This window comes from Penicillium solitum (genome assembly GCF_028829755.1).
Source record: "Penicillium solitum strain IBT 25940 chromosome Unknown utg000009l_segment0_segment0, whole genome shotgun sequence".
NCBI classification, from domain to species: Eukaryota; Fungi; Ascomycota; class Eurotiomycetes; order Eurotiales; family Aspergillaceae; genus Penicillium; species Penicillium solitum.
In genome coordinates this window covers 3,155,586-3,176,557 of record NW_027072128.1, presented here as the reverse complement: position 1 = coordinate 3,176,557, position 20,972 = coordinate 3,155,586, and the positions used below count along the sequence as shown (strand labels likewise).

The following is a 20,972-nucleotide window of genomic DNA, read 5'->3' as shown; positions in this document are numbered from 1 at the left end:
CTGCAGAAGTTAAAAAGAAATAGTGCCAGAAAGCCACGTCGATCGAATGCCATTAAAAACTTGGTCAAAAACGCAAGGGGAGGGAAAAAAGCAAAGTGGATTTGCTCGGGAATACCTGTAGGACTTGGTGATGTGGAGCGCATGTGCCACACTATGGAATGTACAAAGTCCCTCGATGTAATATAAGCGTGGGTAGCTGATTAGATGGTCGGGTTTTCAATTAGATTAATGATTCACCAAGGGATCCTAGTAAATAGTAAATTTTCATGGGTTTTGGAAGGCCTGAAACAGACTAATCAATACGAAAACATGTGGGTTGTTTCAAAATGTCTAGTGAGCCTACTCCGTAGTTACACCGCGTCGGCTTATTGTCGCTTTTTCTATACTTGTGGAATGGGGGGCCCTGCACCGGGATCATCACATTTAATATAACAGGTCCGAAATATAATAAACAATAATAGAATACAGAACTAAATAACAATAGCGCCAAAATAAAAATAAAAGCAACGAGTACAAAATACGTACCTAAATACGTACTACACTACGACGAACTAACTATCAGGCACTTGAATCAGATAAGACGTGTTTGCACTTGATGCAAACAAGCATCTCCACCTGGACTACGGAGTACGATGCTTCCCATCTTGAACTCAGCTACTCCGCACCTCTCACCTGTGGACCCATATTACAGCTCTCTGCCTTGCTTACCCTTCAATCTCCTCACTGAACCTACACTACTATCAACCACATCACCCACATCACTATGGATCAAACCCACACACGAGCCCTAGAGGCTCTCCAACCGTTCATCCACTTGGCCCGCTCCAACAGCGCAGGCTCGCCTCGCTTTATCGCCAATCTCATCACAAATGCCACCTCAAGCACGCAAACATACGTCTTCGCAGAACTGCTTGAGCTTCCGACAGTCCAAGCGTTACGGTCACCAGACACTCCGGCCGAGTTTAAGGGCCATCTAAAGCTATTAGAGATCTTCGCATGGGGCACATGGCAAGAATATCAAAGTAAGATCACATATATCCAAAGCCCAGGAACTAAAACAAGCCCCAAACCATCCAAATGAAACACCCCCAAGCTACCAGAACAAAAGCTAACCACCAACACCCCGCACCAGCAACCCCAAACCTCCCCGAGCTGAACACCGAACAAACCCTCAAACTCCGCCTACTCTCACTCCTAACTCTCTCAACAACAATCAAACCCCTCACCTACAGCGCCCTGATGACCGCCCTCAGCGCCCCCACAAAAGCCGAGCTCGAATCCCTCGTAACAAAAGCCATCTACGCCTCTCTGATAACAGCCCGTCTCTCACCAGCCTCTAACCCACCATCCGTGAACGTGACAGCCGTCGCCCCACTGCGCGACGTCCAACCCCAGTCCCTCCCTCAGATGATCACCAACTTGAGCGAGTGGGAATCGCGCTGCGGCGAGGTCGTCTCTGATCTGGAGGCGGAGATTGCGCGCGTCAAGAGCGACGCTGCGAAGCGTGCTGCACGTGCTCAGGCGCACAACGAGGCTCTCGAGGAGGCTGTTAAGAGCAAGAAAAGTACGGGGAAGAAGGGTGGTCGGCGCGGTGGTCGACTTGGCGCTGGCATCGGAGGGAGCAAGAGGGATGCGGACGACATTGATGAGGATGATGGGTACTTTGATACCTTTGACGGTGGTGACAATGCCTCGCGCATGGATATTGATGAGGCACCTGGTGCTCGTGCGGGGAATAGTCGGCAGCCAAAGAGGGTGTTGGGGCGCAAGTCTTGAAGTGTGGATGTGTTGATGCATTCACATGGCTCTATTCCCCATTTGCTCATGGTTATGTGGCACAGAAGATCATAGCGGCCCCAACAGGATTTATGATATGAAATGACTTGATTATGGTTTAGTTTCATCTTTTACAGATGATATCTGATGGGATATGGAACCCTTAATAGGAGCAAATTGCATTCGTAAGGCCTTAATGGCGACGCTCATTAGTGAGAAAATAGATACAATACAAAGTTTTCAAAGGGGGGGGTATTGGTAGAATAGAAGAACAGATCACAGGAAAACAACAGACGCAATAAATATGGACATGACAAAGAGGAAGTAGATGTGACCGCTGATAAGCGGGTGGATAGGGCGAATGGACGAAACCCATATCCCCTCTGTATAGCTCCGAGGATGAAAATGGACTGCTGATTCGGGACAGTCTTTTTCAAGAATATGCATCATAGAAGCAAAACCTAGGTATTCGGACACGGTGGGAATTCCTTGAACAAGTCAAGTCAAGTCAAAGCAATTGAATTGTGGACATGGTAAGAATGATCAGATGACCAGACAAATTCAGGGAGTGATTGTTTTTGGAAGTTTGGATTGGACGTATACTGGACTTGGCGAAAAGCTCAGAGCATAACACCAGGGACGAAAATGAACAAGATGCTTAGAGCCGCCGCTGTGAGGAAGGCGATCAATGCAGTGACGAGGGCACGCTTGTTGAGCAGCTTTCGGACATAGGGTTCGCGAATTGGTGCCCAGTTCATAAAAGTGTATTCACTGTAGCCCAGGAACGCCATGACGGGATCAATCTTGTATTGGTAAGAGATAATGAAGTATGCAGCGACAGCAAACGGAAGAATAATCTGGATTAAAGTTAGCAAGCTGGTTCATCCGTGCTTAGAGAGAATAATAAACATACCCAGCAGCGAATGTGCCGGGGCTTATCCCGTAGAACAACGTAGAAGGCCGCCCAGAATCCTCCACCGAAGCTAATCAGAGCAAAAGCGAGACGCAAGATGATACTCAGGGGAACCATATTTCCAAGGGCCTTTGCTTGCAAGAATCCTGGGAATGCATCACGCTCCATAGCCTGGAACACATAGTCCTTGGCCGGGTCGAACACTTCGGGGTCGTCTCGGCCGTCGTCTTCGACCAAGTTGATAATTGTGGAAACCATCGATTCTGGGAGCATAATCTCTCGTTCGGAACCGGGGAGTAGATATGTGTACAGGATCTTCTCTGCGCTGGCGCGAATGTCATTGCGGGCCACTGTGTGTCCGGGGGATGTTGAGTCATTAAGTCGGGAATCCGGGGTGTCACGGCCATCCTCAAACGAAGAGACTTGGTGTGCTGATTCGCCAGAAGATCCCAAGCTGTTTTGCCGGGAGGGTGATGTGGTGTGGCCTTCGGAGCGAAGGAATGCAGACAGGCGTTGGTCGGCATCTCTATCTTTCTCGTTTTCTTGGAATCCGCGTAGACGAGAAGGCCCAGCCTCCGTCAGCGGGATATCACCTAGGTTCTCAAGATTGTCTAGCATGGCAGATGATCGTTTGCTATCGGCTCTTTCCATATCGGGGGTCGCGACAAGTACGGAACGGCGGAGTTCACGGACATAGTGTCGACACAGTAGCATATGTTGGGATACATCCAGCCTAGAGATCCCGTTAACTTCAGATACGGGCATCGAACGCGGGCTTACACGTACCAAAAGTCTAGATAGTCTACAGAACGCTGCTGGTCGCGCATGTAAATGTAGAACGAGAAGAGGTCGACTGGGGCGAGAGTTCGGCGACTGAGCACCTCAAAGAGTGTCGGTAGGCGATTACGCGACTCTGCGTCCACAAAGTCATGATGAGACATATCGATAATGTGTTTTAGAGTAAGAAACGGTGTGCTGATCAGCACCGAAATTTCAAAGCGAAGGCGGGGCCCCGGGGAGCAAAAGGGGGGAGAGATTAAGGTCGCGTTGGCGGACGAGCGAGCGATCTCAACACACCCCGAAAGATGCGAGTAAGAGAATCCGAGTGAAAGCGAATGATAGATAATCCAGAGCGAAATGAGAGGGGTTGAAAAGAATTAAGCTCCACGTCGCGAGGTACACAACGGATGGTGTGTGGATATCGGGAGAGCCCCTGAGGTCACAACACAACTAGGTCGGCTCAGCAATAGCAACAGCAAAAAAAAAGAAAACAAAGAAACTTGAAAAAGACAAGTCCTGCGAAACGAAAGACGTAAGGGTGAAGTTGAGGCTATTCCAGCCATCAGCATTCTTCTTGAAACATCGGAACAATGATAATCCGAGATTAAGATCGGTCAGGGGGGAAATTAACGTTGAGGTTTTAGGTTATTGCTTCATATATCATCATACATATAACCTTTTCTACAATCATGTTTACATTCAACTCATGTCTTCTATACCTAACTGCTGCTGCTCTATGGAATGGGCATCAACTCGAGCTTGACATATATTAGCCCCACAATACCAAGCATGGCACCTATAGATGTGATTGGTGTGAAGATCAGCATATCCATCCATGGATGGATGGAGCTTGACATGGATCTACAAAGTAGACTTTGCACACTAAATCAACGTTGAAAAAAAAAATTCATGAACTGGCATTAATTCATAAGCCAGTGAAAATTGCATATGGTAATCTATCAACAGGGTATTGCCCATCAAATTCCAATCCAACGCCATTCCATAAAAACACCCCTCGCTGCAATAAATGTATATCCCGAGATCAATGATTATCGGCAAGGTGCTAGATGGTAAAGTTAGCTTTTGTTTCTTGAAAAAAAGGTCTTCATTGTAAATACTTACCGACCACTCTGGAATATTCCGGATCTGCTGCCACATGAACTTCTCAAGCTTGTTTGCGCTCTTAGCATAGGGTGTGGTCTCATTATTGTAGCGTCGGCAATTGTCAAATATCAACATGGCGTCCTTGATGAAATCCTGTGGGGTCGGGTACAAGTCCTTCTCATGCTTCTCTTCCATGGTCGACAGATCCATGGGCTCCATGATTACCTCGTAGTAGTCTGGAACCTCATCACGGTTCACGGGTTGGGTAAATGGCCAGGCTGCACTGTGGTTCTGCATATCGTTCAACAGGTGCAGCAATTGGTTATAGTTGGGCCCATGGCGTGGTTGACGAGCCATTTCATCCATATCTGGCGACCATCCAGACTCTTTAATTGCGGGGATGCTAAGAGGATCGATTGAGTACACCCCGCTTTTCCATTCCTTCGGTGGAGGATGGATGATATGCGAGCGACTGAAGGCACGGATTTTGGCTTGCACGGACTCCTTCTGCTTGGTGAGCATTCGGCCCATCTCCAGATAACGGATTTTGGTGAGCATGGTACACTGCATGAGCGTGCCACCCTCGTAATCCTTAATGTAGCCCATCCAGATTGATTTATCGAGTGTAATCTCCTTGGTGAAGCCTTGCTTCTTGAAGTATCCAATGGCATAGTTATCGGCGTAGGTAAGGAAATGCATAATTGGAGAGGTAGCTTTCACGTAGTCCTAATTGGTAGATAAGTTAGATATATGTATAAAAGATTACAGACCTGTAAAGCACGCGTACCTTGAGATGAGACATCAAGTGTGCACCGTATCCTTTCACTTGTTGATCCGAGGATATAGCGCAGAAGACAATCTCAGCAAACTTTCGAGAATTGAACGGACGATACGTGATTCCTCTGTGGTATATCAGTATCCCAATCTAACCACTCTGGGGTAGCACTTGGCACTTATGACATACCCAACAACCTCCAGTGGGTGTTTAACGATAGCCATAGACAGATGGGATCGATCGTAGACAAGGCGTGCGATGTAGTCCTTAGGCATCTTCGGAAGTTGTTTCTGGAAAATACACTTTAGGCCTGTCAAGACAATAAAGCTATCGTGTGAACCATCATTGTTGACGACGCGAAACTCGATGTCACCTCGGCGTTCCTCGAGAACAGCGGGCTGTGTATCATCAGCCATTGCCCATGAAGAGACATGAGAAGCGGTGGCGTGGGATGGGAGGGTACCTTCTCAGGGAATGGAACAATGCGTAGTGGAGGTTTTTTAAGGAGGTCATCTTCCTGTGCGGGGTAATTGTTAGAACAAACGGGCGAAGCGATTTAGTAGAATCTCCTACCTCTTTCACAGGTGAATCTGTGCGCGCCTTCTTGATTATCTGCTGCCCAGACTCCGGGGAAGCTGCCTCCTCAGAGGCTTTGCGCTTGAAACCTGAAACCATAGTAACACGTTAAAATTGTTTCATGAAATACAATCCGAGAATATGATATTTCCCTTACTCTTTGGTGAATCAACGGCCATGATGTCCTTGCCCTTCAAACTTGACCCTGCGCGCGCCGACGATGACATGGGGTATCGGTCGGAACAACTAACCACCGGTCGGGCCAGATCAACACTGGCGATCTATATCACTCTCACACTGCCTTTGAATTGCATCAATTTGTCCCTCAATTACATTCAATTACTTTCATTCATATTAAATTCTATTGTCCTAATGTCTCTGAACGAAGTCTGGGAGGCAGCCTCTGCAACTCCATTCATCCCTCTCATTGCTAAGGACAGCCAGTTCTCTGTCGGCTTCAACTTGCTTCTCCTCGGTAAGCTTCTTAGTCTACCACAGCTTTGAAAATAACCAACCTCTGACTAAATATTGATAGCATTGGTTACGGGCACTCTCTTTGGCTTGAGTAAGTGACTCTCCACATTTAATTATCGAATTGGACTCTGACATTTCACCAAACAGATCGGTCTTTCCTCGGCATCGTATCCTTGGGCTTCCCGGCCGCACTCGCATCTGGGTTAGTAATGCACTGCGTCCCATTTTTAGGCATACGATATACTGATTGGGCATTCTGGATAGATTTGGAGCTGTGTTTATGATTTGCGCCGCCGGAGTCTACGTTTAATCGGGCCACCTTTCCTATTGCGCGTCCCCTCAAATGTACCATAAGCGTTGGGTTCAAAGGGGCCTGTACTGCTAGAACATCCAAAGCCATCACACATATTCGGACTCATTATCTTTGCTCTGTGCTAGTATCGCGCCTGAAAAGTTCGAGCTAGCAACCTACGCCACAAAATGGAGCCCCTTTTCGCTGGCGTCTCCAACAACGCCCACCATCTCTACACGCTGCTTTCCTGCATTGGTTTCGCGCATAAGGCCACGGTCCAAATCACCCCAGAGGGCCTCCGATTCTCAGTGGAGGAAGGCCGTGTCATTCAAGGACTAGCCTTCCTCGACAAGTCGCTCTTCACCAGCTACACATTTAATCCATCGACCGACTCCGAACCCAACAATCAAAACGGAACACCCCAAGACGACAACGAATCCTCGCAAAATGGCGCATATCCTCACTTTGTCGTTTCCCTCTCCGCCATCCTCGAAACCCTAAAGATATTCGGCATCAACGAGCTCTCCGAATCCAATCGACCCCGCGACACTAGCATCACCCAAACCGGAATCGCCTCGTCAAGCGCATTCAACGCTCCAGCCCTGCTAATGGACCGATCCTGCACCCTGCAATATGCCCAACACGGCGCCCCGCTCAGCATCACCATTACGGAAGCTGGCGTGAAAACAACCTGCGAGCTAGTAACATATGAGCCCGACGAAAACGAAGCAGACATCCCCCTCCAGCGCGATGCCATAATCATGAAAATCATCATGCGCTCCGCCTGGCTACACAATGCCATCGCCGAGCTGGATTCCTCAACCCCCACAATCCTGAAACTGTCCGCCTGCGCCAAGCAAGAGCCGTACTTTGCTCTTTCCGGTGCGGGCGGTCCGTTCAGTGAATCCACCGTGGAGTTCTCGGTTGATCAGCACAACGAGATTGCCGGCGGCGCTGGGCATGGCACCACACAATCTCAGATGCATAAGGTGTTGCTCGATGATGGCTCTTCCCGGGCTCGCGCAACTAGAGCTAAACTTGCGCCTACGGTCACGGAGACTTTCCTCGTTTCTCCCCCTTCTTCTATGGGCGAGCGCATCCAGCAGAGCTATCGCTTTGCCTTAATTCGCAAGGCTGCGAGAGCTATGTCTGTCGCTAATAAGGTTAGTATCCGTGGGGATCGGCAAGGAGTGTTGAGTTTACAGTTCATGGTTGAGCTTGACGATAATAATGTACCGGTGGGCAGACCAGTTGGCGCTGGCGTAAAAGGTCCCAATGGACCTGTGTGTTTTGTGGACTTCCGGTTTGTGCCATTGCTAGACGAAGAAGAGGCCGAGATGGAGATGGACGCAGTAGTCGAATAGCCAGGTTAGAATCAGCACAATTTAAATAGAGCGCATACCTCATTAAAAATGGGTAAAGTTTCAGATGAATAGAGTAAAACTATTTCTCCAATAGTAATTGACATACAAGCGCTGCCTGGTATAAAACAAATGGAATTCGAGGCCAAAAAGCCAAAAAGCCAGGCGCTAAGACATCAGTCTAACAACTAGAGCGGGAAATCAAAGCCCCAAGCCAAGTCAAACAAATCATGTACATCATCAGAAGTGCACACACTACTAGAAAAAAAAAAGAAAGAAACCAAGCCACGAACCAGCCATGCCACGAATGCGAATATGTCCACAAGGCCAAATCCCAAAGTGCGTCACAAAACGCCAGAGTTAGAAAAAAAGGACCAAACCACACTCAAGCATGATCAGGATTGTAACTCGTTTCCCCCAGCATACTCTGACCAACAGGCGCAGCCGGTGTAGGTGTAGCAGGATGCGGCATCGACGAGCTCGGCTCCCCCAAACCAGACGGGTGAGCCTGCACACGCCCAACAGTAGCAGCCTGCAACCTGCGATCCAAAGCCTTGAGCGCAACAGCCCGTCTGCGCTCCGCCTCCTCGCGCTTAGCCGCACCCCTAGCCCCACCACGCTGGTTGTTCAGTGGCGTAGGCAAGCCCGCCTCGCCTCTTGCCAGCACGAGCTCATTCCCGGAGGCGATATCGTCCTGGGAGAAGGGCGTCAGGAGCTTAGATGTGACTAGCAGAGCGTAGATCTGGTCCGCGACGAATGCGATAGGCGGTTGCATGACGTCGGGGAATAGACAGGCGAATGCGAAGGTCTCGCTAGCATCGCCTTTGATGCCTGTGCCGCTTGAGGTACCAGTTAGGTCGGGCTGGCGCTTGTAGAAACGGAGGTAGGTCCAGCTGGTGAGGATGCCGAGCCAGGAGAGGATTGCGGCGGTGTCTGTTCCGATGACGAGGCCGCTGATGGCGTTTAGGAGGAGGAAGAGGGCGGGGAAATGCTTTACGCGCATTTTGATCATTCCTTTGAAGATTGTTACGGTGTGTTCTGGGACGAGCTGTTTGAAGGCGACCAGGAAGGAGGCTTGGATGGAGACGCCGCCGCAGATTTGGGTGAGGCTGTTTTTTTGGAGATGGTTAGTGTTTGGTATAGGTGGTAATTGGTTTGCTTCATGTTGGGGGTCGGCAGAGGGGGAGGGATGATGCATACGATCTGCTTGAAGAGCCTCCCACTGCTCCCCAGATTAGGTAGATTGGAATGATAGCGACGCAGGGGATCACGGCGATGACCGCGATGAACTTGCTGAACTCGCGCGAGCCCCACGCGCGTTCAAGATACTTGCCGCCATAGAATATGGTGGCGGCATTTAGTAGGACGGTGAATATATTCTGCTCGACGAAGGTGGCCGTGACGATTGTCCAGGGATAGTAGTAGAAAAATGAGGGGACGAGGGTCAAGTAGGGGACGAGAGGAGATGTGGCCGGGGTCCCGCCGGTGGTGTCAATTTGTCGCCATCTGGCAATGTTGTAGAGCAAGGAGAGGGTGAGAAGGCTGACGAGACAGATTCGAGTAGCAGGGGGAATGTTAATTCGGAGCGACATGTTGGAGCTCGCTTGGAGCTGCAAGACGCCACAGGCCGTAGAGATGGAGAAAGTTGAGGTGGGAGACTTTAGCGGAGGGCGGAGAAGTACCCATGTTTGTTTGGCCCCGAGATGCTTCAAGGCGACAATCTACTTTGTACATCATGCGTACATCAACGTAGCTTTCGAATAGGATTATCAACTTATGTTTCACGTTATTCTCTCGTCTTCTGTATTAACCAGTGCATAGTATTGGCCTTTCTTTTTTTGCCTTTTTTCCCCCTCCAGGTCTACTATGAAATATGATTTGAATAAAGGATTAGACTGAAGGAGTGACAAGACTTCAGGGCTAGTAGCACCTATTAGTGGTTATTGAGGGTCCATATTTAGAAATAACCTTTGACCGTAACATCAAATACATATCCAACATCCTCCGGAGTACATAGCCACCTGTCAGACACTCCGTGATAGGAGTTCCCCATCAGGTAATATCGGTAGCAATAGTAGGTGGAAGGAAACAAGCAAATATCTCCAACCTGACAAGTCCGTAGGCCATAAAGAAGTAATAAGGTAAAAAGTACCCCGAACTTAAAGGATGCGCCAATGTCAGGTCGGTAACTGGTGGCATCATTAGCCACGATCCACCATCTGCGATTGACCTGCAGGTTCGGGTGGGTGCAGTTCAGGTCATTGGTATATGGTGTCCGAAAGGTAGTATCCCTGCAAGTAGATATTATTGTAAGTGTAAGTGTAAGTTGTGACACAGGATAAGCACTCCGGTACTTGGAATTGAAACTTTGAAAGGTGTAAAGGGTGCTCGTGCTGAAATCCCCCGATATGTGGAGAACCCCATTTTTAGGCGCTTGACAGTTTGAGAAGTCAGGAGACTTTCAAGGGGTAATGTATGAAGAATGTTTGATCAAATTTAGAATGTCAATTAGATATCCCAATGTTATATATGTATTATATTTCATTGATAAGAAAAATGACTGGAGAAGAGAAGTTCGCAAAAGTGTGGAGGTCGACGCCACAGGGAGGATCCAGTGGCTAGTGTGTGCTAAATGGACTTCTGCCAAACATTCTGGATCCTTTAATCTCAGATCTTCACTTTCCTCTCCCTCTCTCTCTCTCTCTCTCTTCCCTATTCATTGAATACATTGGTTTCTATTTCTAATGAGACTACTGAATAGCTTATATTCTTCTTGATCCCGCATCCTACTTCGTCTTCCCTCCATTCTCTTACTCTCATTTCACCCCCAAAACTCCAATTTCTCCCTTGTCTTGGCTTTCTCTTCGATCTTCAAGTCTCCAAGTCTTAGATTCTCTGCGGAAAATACAAGCACCCCCCTTTTTTGATTTATCCGGAAGTTCCTACCCTCTTCCGGCCTCGTGTTCCGTGTTCCTGAAACTCCGTCTCCGCGCATCGAAGCCTCCACTTTGGTGTTCATCGGCAAAACAGCTCTTCCCTCTCTGGCATGTCCGCGGCCCTTAGCTGGTCGCACATGTAATCATGGCACAACCTGACCTCACGTCGCATCATGTCAACTATTTAATATGGAGGTAAGTGCAATATAACCCATGAATTTCCTACAGAACTAATATCCTTTCTAGGTACCTCCAAGAATCAGGTTGGTCACATTGCCCCTTGACTTTCCCTAATTTGACCTCTAACTTTACCCAGGTCATGGCGATGCCGCCGTGTCTTTGCAGCGCGCGTGGTTCCCTGATCCGCAGACTCTCCCGTTTGCGCCTTACATTAAAACCCATGCGCTGGTGTCGCTGGTCCAAAAGGGCCTGCAATATCACGAGATGGAATCCTCACTGGACAAGGTATGTGTTTCATTTTAAACGGTTCTTACGCGCCAAAGAGGAAGAAAAAAAAACCTTCTTTTTGGGTTCAATTGCAGTTTAAACTAATTGCATGCACAGGAGGGCAATCATAAAAGCATTTCACCGTCTGATTATTTTTTCGGACCAGAGCCCTTTGAAATTGGAACCAAACCTGGGTCAGTGGAAAGTCGCGATGAGGCTGTTGGCACAGACCCAGATTCGCCGGGCCAACTTGCGCGCGACCGCCCAGTGAACGGCCATGCCGAGCCCGGAAAGGACAGCCGAAAGGACGAAACTGATAGCGATGAATCCATGGAGGACAAGGCGCAAACTGAAAGTCAGCCAAATACTCCCGATCATATGGATGAGGATGGTGATGTCAGCATGGCCGAGGAGATCCCTGAACTACCGCCCACTCTGGAAAACGGCGAGAGCTCTTCCGTCCAGATCGCCCCCGCCAAGCCCATCGATTTGACCCCCGACACCGCCCTGCTGAATCCGGATCAACACGTGACCCACGCCGTGTGGCGTCCTCGGGATCCCACTGTGGTAGTGGGAGCTGGTGAGCTCTTTTGCAGCTTGTGGAAGTTGTCGATGTCATCGGAACCTGTGCAGAAGAAAATCCTCGACCTTAAGAAGGGTGACACATATGTCTCGACCGTAGCATGGGATGCCATTGGGGAGAAATTGGCCGTCGCGACTTGTACTGATGACAGGGGCACTATCGCCATGTACAACGTCAATGGAGACGCAGTGGATTTACTACCCGAGGTACCCCGGCTCATCACTGGCTTGCACTGGGCAGCTGGTAGCTCGCAACTGATCGTGGTAGCCTCGAATCATAACATATCGGAACTCGCGCTTTGGGACGACAGCCGCCGGCCAGATGTTTTCCCTCCGCCTCAAATAATTGAGAACCAGATTTATGATCTCGCTTGGTGTGGACGCAACCTGGCATTCGCTTCTGGCGAGGGTGCAGTCTATCAATGCGAAGTGGACAGCAGCATTCGTCTAGTTAAGACATTCCCTTCTCCCAAAGATAATGCGGCATGGGAGTTTATTCGGTGTGTCCAAACTGAGTTCCATGCAGTTGCTATCGTGGCTTCGGGACCGAGCGCTTCGATTTGGATCCCCACCCATGACATTCTTATCCCCAACGCCCACAAGGACAAAATCACTAGCATTGATATCAGCCCCCAATTCGACCCCCATCGCATTGAATTTGCCTCTTTCTCGGCGGATGGCAATGCCAAGGTTTGGCAGGTCAACCTCGATATCAAGGATTACACGAAAATTCATCAGCTGAGCCTAGACTCAAACCCCGCTATCACCGGATCTTTCTCCCCTGATGGATACGCCCTCGGTGCGGCTAGCAAGGACAGACTTTTCATCTGGAATATTGAACATCCCGACGGTAATCTCATGTCCACCTGGACCGCAACTACCCCCGTGGTGAAGAAAGAGGACGCCGACCGCATGACGAATGGACAAAATGGACACCCTGGACAGAATGGCTATTCGAAATCAGAACCCCATCGGGCGCTTTCCTGGGATGCAGATGGAAAACGACTTGCGTATGGCTTCAACAAACAGGTACACTCCCTGGTCTGGTTTCCCTGTGTCAATTTCCCCCCATGCTGACGGTCCAACCTCCCAAGATGGCAATTATCAATTTGCAACGATGACAGAGCGGGTTTGAAACAGCCACATAAAACTCACGACTCATGCCCTGCTTGAACTAATTCGACAACCCCGCTGGAGAAGCCTTTTCAAACTCTTTCCCTTGAAGACATATCACCCTTCGTGGTTTTCCCAAATCTTTTTTTTTTTTTTTAACTTTTTGCCTTCTGTGAACATACATTTTTCTTTAGAAAATGCATAATGGCATGCATTGCTTGGGACAGGTTTGGGTGGGCGCGGCGAATGGCATGGACTGGCGACGGTGGACTTTTTTTGCCTTTTTTCCCCCCTTCACCCATTTCAGGTGGGATCTGTGATTTCTGAAACTCACTTTTAGTGTCTGATAATCAAGAAAATACCCCAATTTTCAAATCAAGTCTTGTACAATATAGGTCCACAGGTCCATAGCCGCTTTATCGATAATCGATATACCCCCTTGACGCTAGTCTGCTTTTGGATGCATATAATCACTGGACAATTTTGCTCGCCATAGGACCTGTAGTAATTGCACTTCTCCTTTTAACCATCCTTTTAAAAGTGATAGTTTGAGCCTTTCATCTCATAAGTGCTTTCATATTCATAACACCTAAGAGCAGGGCATCATTCTGCAATGGTTGCTTTAGAAACTATCGGATCCAATAAATCCTCAAAGAGAAAATTGATGATCCAAACACAGTATCGCCGCAAGACAAATATGATAAAAAAGGTATCTTAATGTAGCAAAATGTGTGATGCACACTGCCCAGGTGGTCAGATACATATCTTGTAGCGGATGCCTCAGGCTCCAGGGCATTCCTTAGTGACCGCTGGACCTTCCAAGGTTATGGGTTTATCACGTGATGTATTTGAGTCTGAGCCCGGACTGAAATTTACTCAGCCTGACTCTGAGCCTCGTAAAAGCGGCAACTAAGATAGGAAAGCCCCACGTTACGTATAGTGACCTAGGTACAAGGTACAACATACCTAAGCTTTCCGAGCTTCGAGATTTGCTCAATACATATGTAAATTTGCAAGGAGCTTTAAAATTGTTATCATCTTGCTATTTTGCTATTTTGTTACACCTCAAATCAAATACATGCAGGCTGAGGCGCGTTCCTGGACCGCCCGTCGATACATCCATATCCACCCCCCACTGTGAATCATTTTCCCACCGCCAACCCAATCTTTCCTCTTGGATAGCACCGTCAATAATCAAGATCAGCCACTTATAACAAAATGGCAACTCCTGTAAGTACGCGTCTATATTGCTATTGTATTTCTCTGCTCTTCGACAACCCTGTTGAGATTTTGGTTTATATGCTCATTGACCAATGACTCAGGTCCCTAGTATCCCGTCCCTTGAGACGGCGCGAGAAGTGATCTCAAAGTCGAGGAACTCCGAGTTCCCTCCAAACCTACTTCCTGTCACGGCGTCGATCCCTGCCGACCTCTTAACCCCAACATTGGCATACTTGAAGATCGCAGAGAAGTGAGTCATTGGGTTGTTTTCAACACTGGCGATAAGGCGGGGGATATGGAATACTGGACAAGATCGCTGACTTACAGGCATAGCTCGCGGTTGTCATTCTTGTATGAAAGTGCTGCCACCACAGAGACCATTGGACGATACAGCTTTATTGGCGCAGGTCGGTAATTCCGCAGGAGTCTTTGGTCCGATTCCATCGCTTACCTCTCTTCCACCCATATAGACCCCAGAAAGGTCATTAAGACCGGCGAGGGCCATGGCCCAGCAGCGGATCCCCTCCCATACCTCGAGGAGGAGCTTTCTCAGTTCCGCGTCGCGACAGTACCCGAATTAGTCCTCCCGCCGTTGACCGCTGGAGCGATCGGATATGTTGGATACGACTGTGTTAGATACTTTGAGCCCAAGACGGCGCGGCCGATGAAGGACGTGCTCGGAGTGCCTGAATCGTTCTTTATGCTTTACGACACTATCGTTGCATTCGATCATTTCTTCCAAGTCGTCAAGGTCATCACCTACGTTCCCATTCCCTCGGCGGATGCCGATATCGAGGCCTCATACCTCAAGGGCCAGTCCATCATCCAGAAGACGATCGATACGCTACTCCAGGATCGCACACCGCTTCCACCCCAGGGCCCAATCATTCCGAACCAGGAGTATACATCCAACATCGGACAGGATGGATATGAAGGCCATGTCAACCGATTGAAGCAGCACATCGCCAAGGGCGATATTTTCCAGACCGTGCCGTCACAGCGGCTATCACGACCTACCTCTCTCCATCCGTTCAACCTCTTCCGCCACCTTCGCACCGTCAACCCTTCTCCTTATCTGTTCTATATCGACTGCCAAGACTTTCAGCTTGTCGGGGCCAGTCCCGAACTCCTGGTAAAGGAAGAGCGGGGACGTATCATCAGCCACCCCATCGCAGGCACAGTGAAGCGCGGCAAGACCCCGGAGGAGGATGCCGCCCTCTCCGAGGAGCTCCGCAGCAGTCTCAAGGACCGCGCGGAGCACGTCATGTTGGTCGATCTTGCTCGCAACGACGTCAACCGAGTTTGCGACCCTACCACAACACAGGTTGACCGACTGATGGTCGTGGAGAAGTTCTCACACGTCCAGCACCTAGTCTCCCAAGTATCGGGAGAGTTGCGGCCAGGAATGACCCGATTCGACGCTTTCCGGTCTATCTTCCCTGCCGGCACAGTTTCCGGTGCACCTAAGGTCCGCGCCATGCAGCTTATCGCCGAGCTGGAGGGTGAAAAGCGTGGCGTTTACGCTGGAGCTGTCGGATACTTTGGATATAACAGCGCCAACTCAGATGGCTCAGCCGAGATGCCTGGTGCGATGGACACATGCATTGCGCTGCGCACTATGATGGTCAAGGACGGCGTGGCATACCTCCAGGCTGGCGGTGGTATTGTCTTCGACTCGGACCCCTATGATGAGTACATTGAGACGATCAACAAGCTTGGCGCCAACATTGCATGCATCAAGGGCGCCGAGGCGAAATACCTGAGCATGGAGAAGTAATGGATTTGGATTTAGGAATAAAAGCACAAGCAGACTGGTTATGTTTCTTTTTTTGCAGAAGCGTCGGCGGGATACACAATGGGGCCTGGTGGTTTGATGTGGAGACGAACAGCATTCTGAGGGCCACACGCTCTCTCACGTGGGCATTAATCTGACTTCGATTTCGGTTTATGTGTTATGGTAGAAATTTGTGAAACAATACACATTTCATTCTGATATATACTGGTTTCAACCACGACTCAGCAACTCGCTAACATGTCAATTGCGAAGCCCCTATCTTCCTTTGTTGCACTCCCAACACACTCCATATGTGGGAGCTGGTACGAGTCCGAGAGACGCAAACACCTTTGTGTTGCACAACATAGAAGATTTACACTGTGAGCCAATCAGGGCTCGGTTCAGACCTTGGGATGGTTGTACGGCCTGCCAACGACGCAAAGAAGACAATGGACATGGGGAAGTAAGGTATCTAGATATAACTTTTGAGACTTACCCCAATTCCCCTCCTCATCCTTTCATCCCAGACAATATCTTCTTCTAGAGTCCCCAATAGCGTAAATGGCATCCATAACACGACCAGTCGTCGCCATCGCCGGAGCCACCGGACATCTAGGCAAGCACGTCACAACAGCCTTCCTCTCCTCGAGCTTTCAAGACAAGTTCTCCGAGATAATCCTCCTCTCAAGAAACGAGTCCTGCCTCTTCCAACTCTCCTCTTCCCAATCCGGCGTGAAACTAACAACCCGCCGCTACAACGAGACCAACCTCAAAGATTCCCTACAAGGCGTCCAAATCCTCGTAAACACAATCGGGCCCGCAAGCCATGACTTCAAAACAAAGACCGCAGCCGCTCTTCCGCAAACCAATATCCGAGTCTACCTCCCCTCCGAATTCGGCGTCGACCACTACGGCCATAACTTCGCCCATCTGGAATGGAACGAGAAGAAGAAACACCTTATGAACGCTCAGCTAGTTGTCTCGCACATGAATATCAGGATCTGTCGCGTATTCTGCGGCTTGTTTCTAGAAGATAGTATCGGGCCGTGGTTCGGTCTCGATACCCAGAACGGGAAGTATACTAGTGTTGGATCGTCTCGCACGCCGGTGTCATTTACCTCGATTGGGGACGTCGGTAGGACGGTTGCTTCGCTAGCGACTCTGCCCGCAGAGAAGATTCCAGATGTTGTTCATGTTGGTGGTGATTCGCGCTCGATTGCGGAGATTGCAAGGACCATGGAATCTGCAGGTGCGGGACGAATTGATATTGACTGTCTCCTCTATGAGAAATATAAGAAGGAGACTACTGCTGAGCCTTCGTGGCGTCCCGCTGCCTATCTGTGGTTCTTGGTGGGTGACGGGGGCATCGCTCATACTCCTGCTTTTCTTGGGGACGATAATGAGCTTGTTAACCCTGGTCAGCGGCTATGGAAGTGGAAGACTGTAGAGGATTTGGCGAAGGAAACTAATGGACAACCTGTGAAAGATGTTGTCTGGCTTCGTCATAAGTAGATGATTATTGATATAGTTCGGAAATTAAATATTTCAGTTATTACTCGATCACACCTGAGCATGGCTGCTTAATTCATCTAAAGATATGCAACCTTAGTGGAGTATATTCAGCCTCAGCCTTATGACTTCATGGGGTCTTCAGGCACCATCTGAGTCTTGGAGGTGAGCAGACGAGGCTGTGGACACAGGTGCCTAGCGTGAGGCTTAGCCCGTACTCCATACAAATCATCCCAAGGCTCTTATTGGTCTTTGCACTACGGAGTAGTAATGTCACGTTTAAGTTTCGATGTTATTGAGGTTCTTTTAGTCCCTTGGCGAGTACGCTGCGCCTTGGTGACTCGATATCTGAAGGTTTCCGACTTTCCAAGGTTCTTTCCCTCTTTGAGTCACCCCCGACGACATCTTTAAATAAGACGAAATCGCCTCGGCACAAAAACAAAAAATCAACATCGACATCGACATCAGCATCAACATGTCGTCATCCCTGCAATCTCGAGCTAAAGGCGCTATTTGGGGCGTCTGCGTAGCCGACGCCCTCGGCGGCCCCGTACAATTTAGAGACCCAGGAACCTTCGAGCCGATCACATGCTTAAGATTTGTCGCACCCTTCAAACAACCAGCTGGGTAAGATTCCATCACAGTCACATAAGCAAAGTACCTGTGACTAACATGAACAAGCTCCTACTCCGACGACGGGTCTATGACCCTAGCCTTGGCATGCTCCTTCAACAAGTCCAATATGCAATACAACCATGAGCTGTCAATCCGGTACTTTATAGAATGGATAACCAAAGGCCATTTCAGCACTGTCAACCACTCATGGGATGTCGGACGCTCGACTCGCACCTCCCTTCGAATGTGGGTGAAATATGGCATGGAAGGTGGTGATTTCGACCTTGCCCAGGTGATGGTGACTGATCAATTGCATCAAAATGAGTTCTCCGGGAACGGGAGCTTGATGCGGATAGTCCCGATTGGGTTGGTTTACTGGCAAGATTCTGAATTGGCGAGGGAAATTGCCAGAAGACATGGCCAGATCACTCATCCTTCGCTCGCGTGTGTGGAAGCCTGTGAAGTGTATACGGAGTTGGTGTGTAGGGTTATGAATGGTTTGTGTTTTGATTCTCGAACTTCAAGAATTGCTACTGACGTCCATGCTTCTAGGTCAAACGAAGAAACAAATCTTCCACGCGGTCTCCATATTCCCATTTACTCATCCTGCTCTGCAGGAACGTCTGTCACTGTACAGATACAGAACGATCAATGATTGGAAGGTGAAGGCGCCGAGTGATATTACGAGTAGTGGATGGGTTGTTGATACACTTGAATGTGCTCTGTGGGCATTCTTCAAGTATGATACCTGGAAGGAGGGGGCGTTGGCGGTTGTCAATCTGGGTGGTGACTCGGATACTGCAGGGGCTGTTTATGGAGGTCTTGCGGGTGCGTTCTATGGGTTTGCTGCTATTCCGGGTGAATGGGTGGATGGGATGCAGAATAAGGGGTTTATTGAAAGTATTGCTAGTGCTCTGTCTGATGGGATTGCTTGAGATTCTTGAATAATATTCTAGGACTTGAAATTGAACTACAAAATTAATCCATTTGAGTTGTTCCAAGATTCTAGCATACAATGGAGTCAAGTTGTCTGGATCATGTTAACACGACACTGGCTCCAGGGCTCCTTCCTAAATGCCACAGGACCCCGTGTAAACAAATATCCGTGTACGGATTGGGAAGGAGCGATGTATACATGTGACACTGATATGGAAGGTGCAAGGTAACTGTCCATTTTGGGAAGGTACGCATGTTCCTGGGAGTATAAAAGGGCACCCATCCCCCTCCCACCTCTTCTCTTCTTCTTCTCTCCTTCCTCTCCTTAACCCTCTTAACCACCATCTCACCGTAACCCCACACGAGACAGTGTCGGCGAAGGGTCCCGTAGCACATGGTGCGTGCACATCTATGTTGAGACGTCAGCAGTATCCCGTTGCTGAGAGTCATACCATATACTCGATGCCCACCAACATTGAATACCAGTTCTCGTGCGATTCTTTTGATAAAGTCATGGCTGAGCATTTGGGCTCCATAGTTACTGGCGGATCCCACGGAATACACCCCTCTACCTAGATAGTTACTCGATATATTCCAAGCTTTAGACACGTAACTTTAAGACTGATGTCTACCCTAGTGTTGCAAGCTGTCCCTGTATATAAAGTAGAGCCTCCATAGAGGAGGCTGCAGGTCAGATATTCAGAGATATCGTGGTGAGGCGTCGCTTTGATCACCTGCAATCTCAGGATGTAGAAAGCTCGCCCTTTCCATGATATCTAACTCTAGGAACTGGATGTATTGGTAGGCCATGCAGTTCGAATAGGTTTGGTTCTGGAAACACCTGCTGTAGATATATATGTGCTTTCTCTTACAGTTCATGGATCATTGGTCATTTGTACATACATACGTACTGAGCCTGGCTCAATTAGCATCTGGTTCAGTAATAGAGCTATTTCCAGGAGGTATATTTGTTACCAAAAAAAGTGGATAGTCTGAAAACTCGTGGATATAAAGCGATACCAACCCCAATGTGGGCCTATACGATCGGAGCGCCAAGAGTGTTCTTGCATTCTAGAAGAGTGTAAATGACGTAGCTGGTTCTTCATGAGATTTCACATATGAACATTGAATAACTATATACATATGTACTATATAACTATATAGTACTTGGTTGTATATCAGGTAATTCACATGTTCTCAATTGAGAATATCCAAGACATCAATTGACTGTTGCCTGACCACGACCAAGGTTCTGACGCGGCCCAAGACCGCCACATGTGGCGGGAAACATGCCATTGTGTTTTTGATCGGATTCTTTTTTTGATACAAAGTACATCTGTAAAAATTGGAATGACCTTGATAGAATATATCAAATAAGATCAATATATAGAAGTTACATAGTGAATTGCTTATTCCGGACAATATATAGGGGGGAGAACAGGAGAAAAAGTACGACCACGGCGATTAGACCGGACCTCCGGCCACGAGGGTGGGTGTAACTGCACTTGGACATGCACTGTACATGGACGATTTAAGGGATCTTAGAGCTCAGTTTTGGTTTACTCCAAAGCCTGTGAAAATAACAAAATGAAATCAAAAATGATCTCTAAGAAGAACCCAAGTGTAGATCTTTGAACAGTGTTAGGTGTATAAGTTTGGTCCAAACTGCTTCGTCACTGCCAAGCCCTCTCATTCCCCCCGTTCAAGCCATCCCCTCTCCTCTCTTTCACTTTTCACCTTTCATCCTTTGATTGTCGACTATTGTTAGCCAATATTTCCCTTTAAAGG

General features: G+C 48.6%; 10 protein-coding genes across 10 annotated transcripts; 7 read left to right on the top strand and 3 right to left on the bottom strand.

Moving 5' to 3' along the window:
• Positions 1–763: 763 nt before the first annotated feature.
• Positions 764–1,776, top strand: N7455_012292 (uncharacterized protein; the record flags this gene model as incomplete). Its single annotated transcript, XM_040952837.2, has 2 exons — positions 764–1,022; positions 1,133–1,776. The coding sequence occupies 2 exons, from the start codon at positions 764–766 to the stop codon at positions 1,774–1,776; spliced, it is 903 nt and encodes a 300-aa protein (XP_040817018.2).
• Positions 1,777–2,289: 513 nt separating this feature from the next.
• On the bottom strand, positions 2,290–4,000 carry rgsB (uncharacterized protein). The gene is made up of 3 exons (XM_040952554.2): positions 3,476–4,000; positions 2,690–3,422; positions 2,290–2,633 (listed from the first exon to the last, which is right to left on the bottom strand). Exons 1-3 carry the CDS (start codon positions 3,628–3,630, stop codon positions 2,397–2,399), a joined length of 1,125 nt encoding a protein of 374 aa, XP_040816856.1. The 5' UTR covers positions 3,631–4,000; the 3' UTR covers positions 2,290–2,396.
• A 511-nt stretch (positions 4,001–4,511) lies between these two features.
• Positions 4,512–6,151, bottom strand: gcnE (histone acetyltransferase GCN5; the record flags this gene model as incomplete). Its single annotated transcript, XM_040952739.2, has 7 exons — positions 4,512–4,532; positions 4,592–5,299; positions 5,361–5,475; positions 5,538–5,746; positions 5,812–5,865; positions 5,922–6,013; positions 6,082–6,151. The coding sequence occupies 7 exons, from the start codon at positions 6,149–6,151 to the stop codon at positions 4,512–4,514; spliced, it is 1,269 nt and encodes a 422-aa protein (XP_040816836.1).
• Positions 6,152–6,296: 145 nt separating this feature from the next.
• N7455_012289 (OST5 family protein) lies at positions 6,297–6,708 on the top strand (the record flags this gene model as incomplete). Its single annotated transcript, XM_040952749.1, has 4 exons — positions 6,297–6,399; positions 6,460–6,489; positions 6,546–6,600; positions 6,663–6,708. 4 exons carry the CDS (start codon positions 6,297–6,299, stop codon positions 6,706–6,708), a joined length of 234 nt encoding a protein of 77 aa, XP_040817050.1.
• A 170-nt stretch (positions 6,709–6,878) lies between these two features.
• On the top strand, positions 6,879–8,054 carry N7455_012288 (Rad1/Rec1/Rad17 family repair protein; the record flags this gene model as incomplete). The annotated part of the gene is made up of 1 exon (XM_040952762.2): positions 6,879–8,054. One exon carries the CDS (start codon positions 6,879–6,881, stop codon positions 8,052–8,054), a length of 1,176 nt encoding a protein of 391 aa, XP_040817058.2.
• Positions 8,055–8,436: 382 nt separating this feature from the next.
• Positions 8,437–9,643, bottom strand: N7455_012287 (rhomboid family protein; the record flags this gene model as incomplete). The annotated part of the gene is made up of 2 exons (XM_040952594.2): positions 8,437–9,160; positions 9,252–9,643. 2 exons carry the CDS (start codon positions 9,641–9,643, stop codon positions 8,437–8,439), a joined length of 1,116 nt encoding a protein of 371 aa, XP_040816773.2.
• Positions 9,644–10,765: 1,122 nt separating this feature from the next.
• On the top strand, positions 10,766–13,151 carry N7455_012286 (WD40 repeat domain-containing protein; the record flags this gene model as incomplete). The annotated part of the gene is made up of 5 exons (XM_065606852.1): positions 10,766–11,182; positions 11,234–11,250; positions 11,304–11,452; positions 11,552–13,070; positions 13,111–13,151. Exons 1-5 carry the CDS (start codon positions 11,133–11,135, stop codon positions 13,149–13,151), a joined length of 1,776 nt encoding a protein of 591 aa, XP_065460018.1. The 5' UTR covers positions 10,766–11,132.
• Positions 13,152–14,347: 1,196 nt separating this feature from the next.
• On the top strand, positions 14,348–16,127 carry trpE (anthranilate synthase TRP2; the record flags this gene model as incomplete). The annotated part of the gene is made up of 4 exons (XM_040952721.2): positions 14,348–14,359; positions 14,452–14,600; positions 14,684–14,757; positions 14,821–16,127. 4 exons carry the CDS (start codon positions 14,348–14,350, stop codon positions 16,125–16,127), a joined length of 1,542 nt encoding a protein of 513 aa, XP_040816972.1.
• A 558-nt stretch (positions 16,128–16,685) lies between these two features.
• N7455_012284 (isoflavone reductase family protein) lies at positions 16,686–17,636 on the top strand (the record flags this gene model as incomplete). The annotated part of the gene is made up of 1 exon (XM_040952623.2): positions 16,686–17,636. One exon carries the CDS (start codon positions 16,686–16,688, stop codon positions 17,634–17,636), a length of 951 nt encoding a protein of 316 aa, XP_040817045.2.
• A 472-nt stretch (positions 17,637–18,108) lies between these two features.
• On the top strand, positions 18,109–19,183 carry N7455_012283 (ADP-ribosylglycohydrolase family protein; the record flags this gene model as incomplete). Its single annotated transcript, XM_040952768.2, has 3 exons — positions 18,109–18,260; positions 18,315–18,745; positions 18,801–19,183. The coding sequence occupies 3 exons, from the start codon at positions 18,109–18,111 to the stop codon at positions 19,181–19,183; spliced, it is 966 nt and encodes a 321-aa protein (XP_040816867.2).
• Positions 19,184–20,972: the final 1,789 nt, after the last annotated feature.

What these genes read in the sequence shown, in the direction of transcription:
- rgsB (XM_040952554.2), bottom strand. Translation starts at nt 3,630, where the DNA reads ATGTCTCATCATGACTTTGTGGACGCAGAGTCGCGTAATCGCCTACCG. An exon ending in GTAGACTATCTAGACTTTTG is followed by an intron (nt 3,423 to 3,475) that starts GTACGTGTAAGC and finishes CGGGATCTCTAG; the next exon opens with GCTGGATGTATCCCAACATA. An exon ending in CCCGGCACATTCGCTGCTGG is followed by an intron (nt 2,634 to 2,689) that starts GTATGTTTATTA and finishes ACTTTAATCCAG; the next exon opens with ATTATTCTTCCGTTTGCTGT.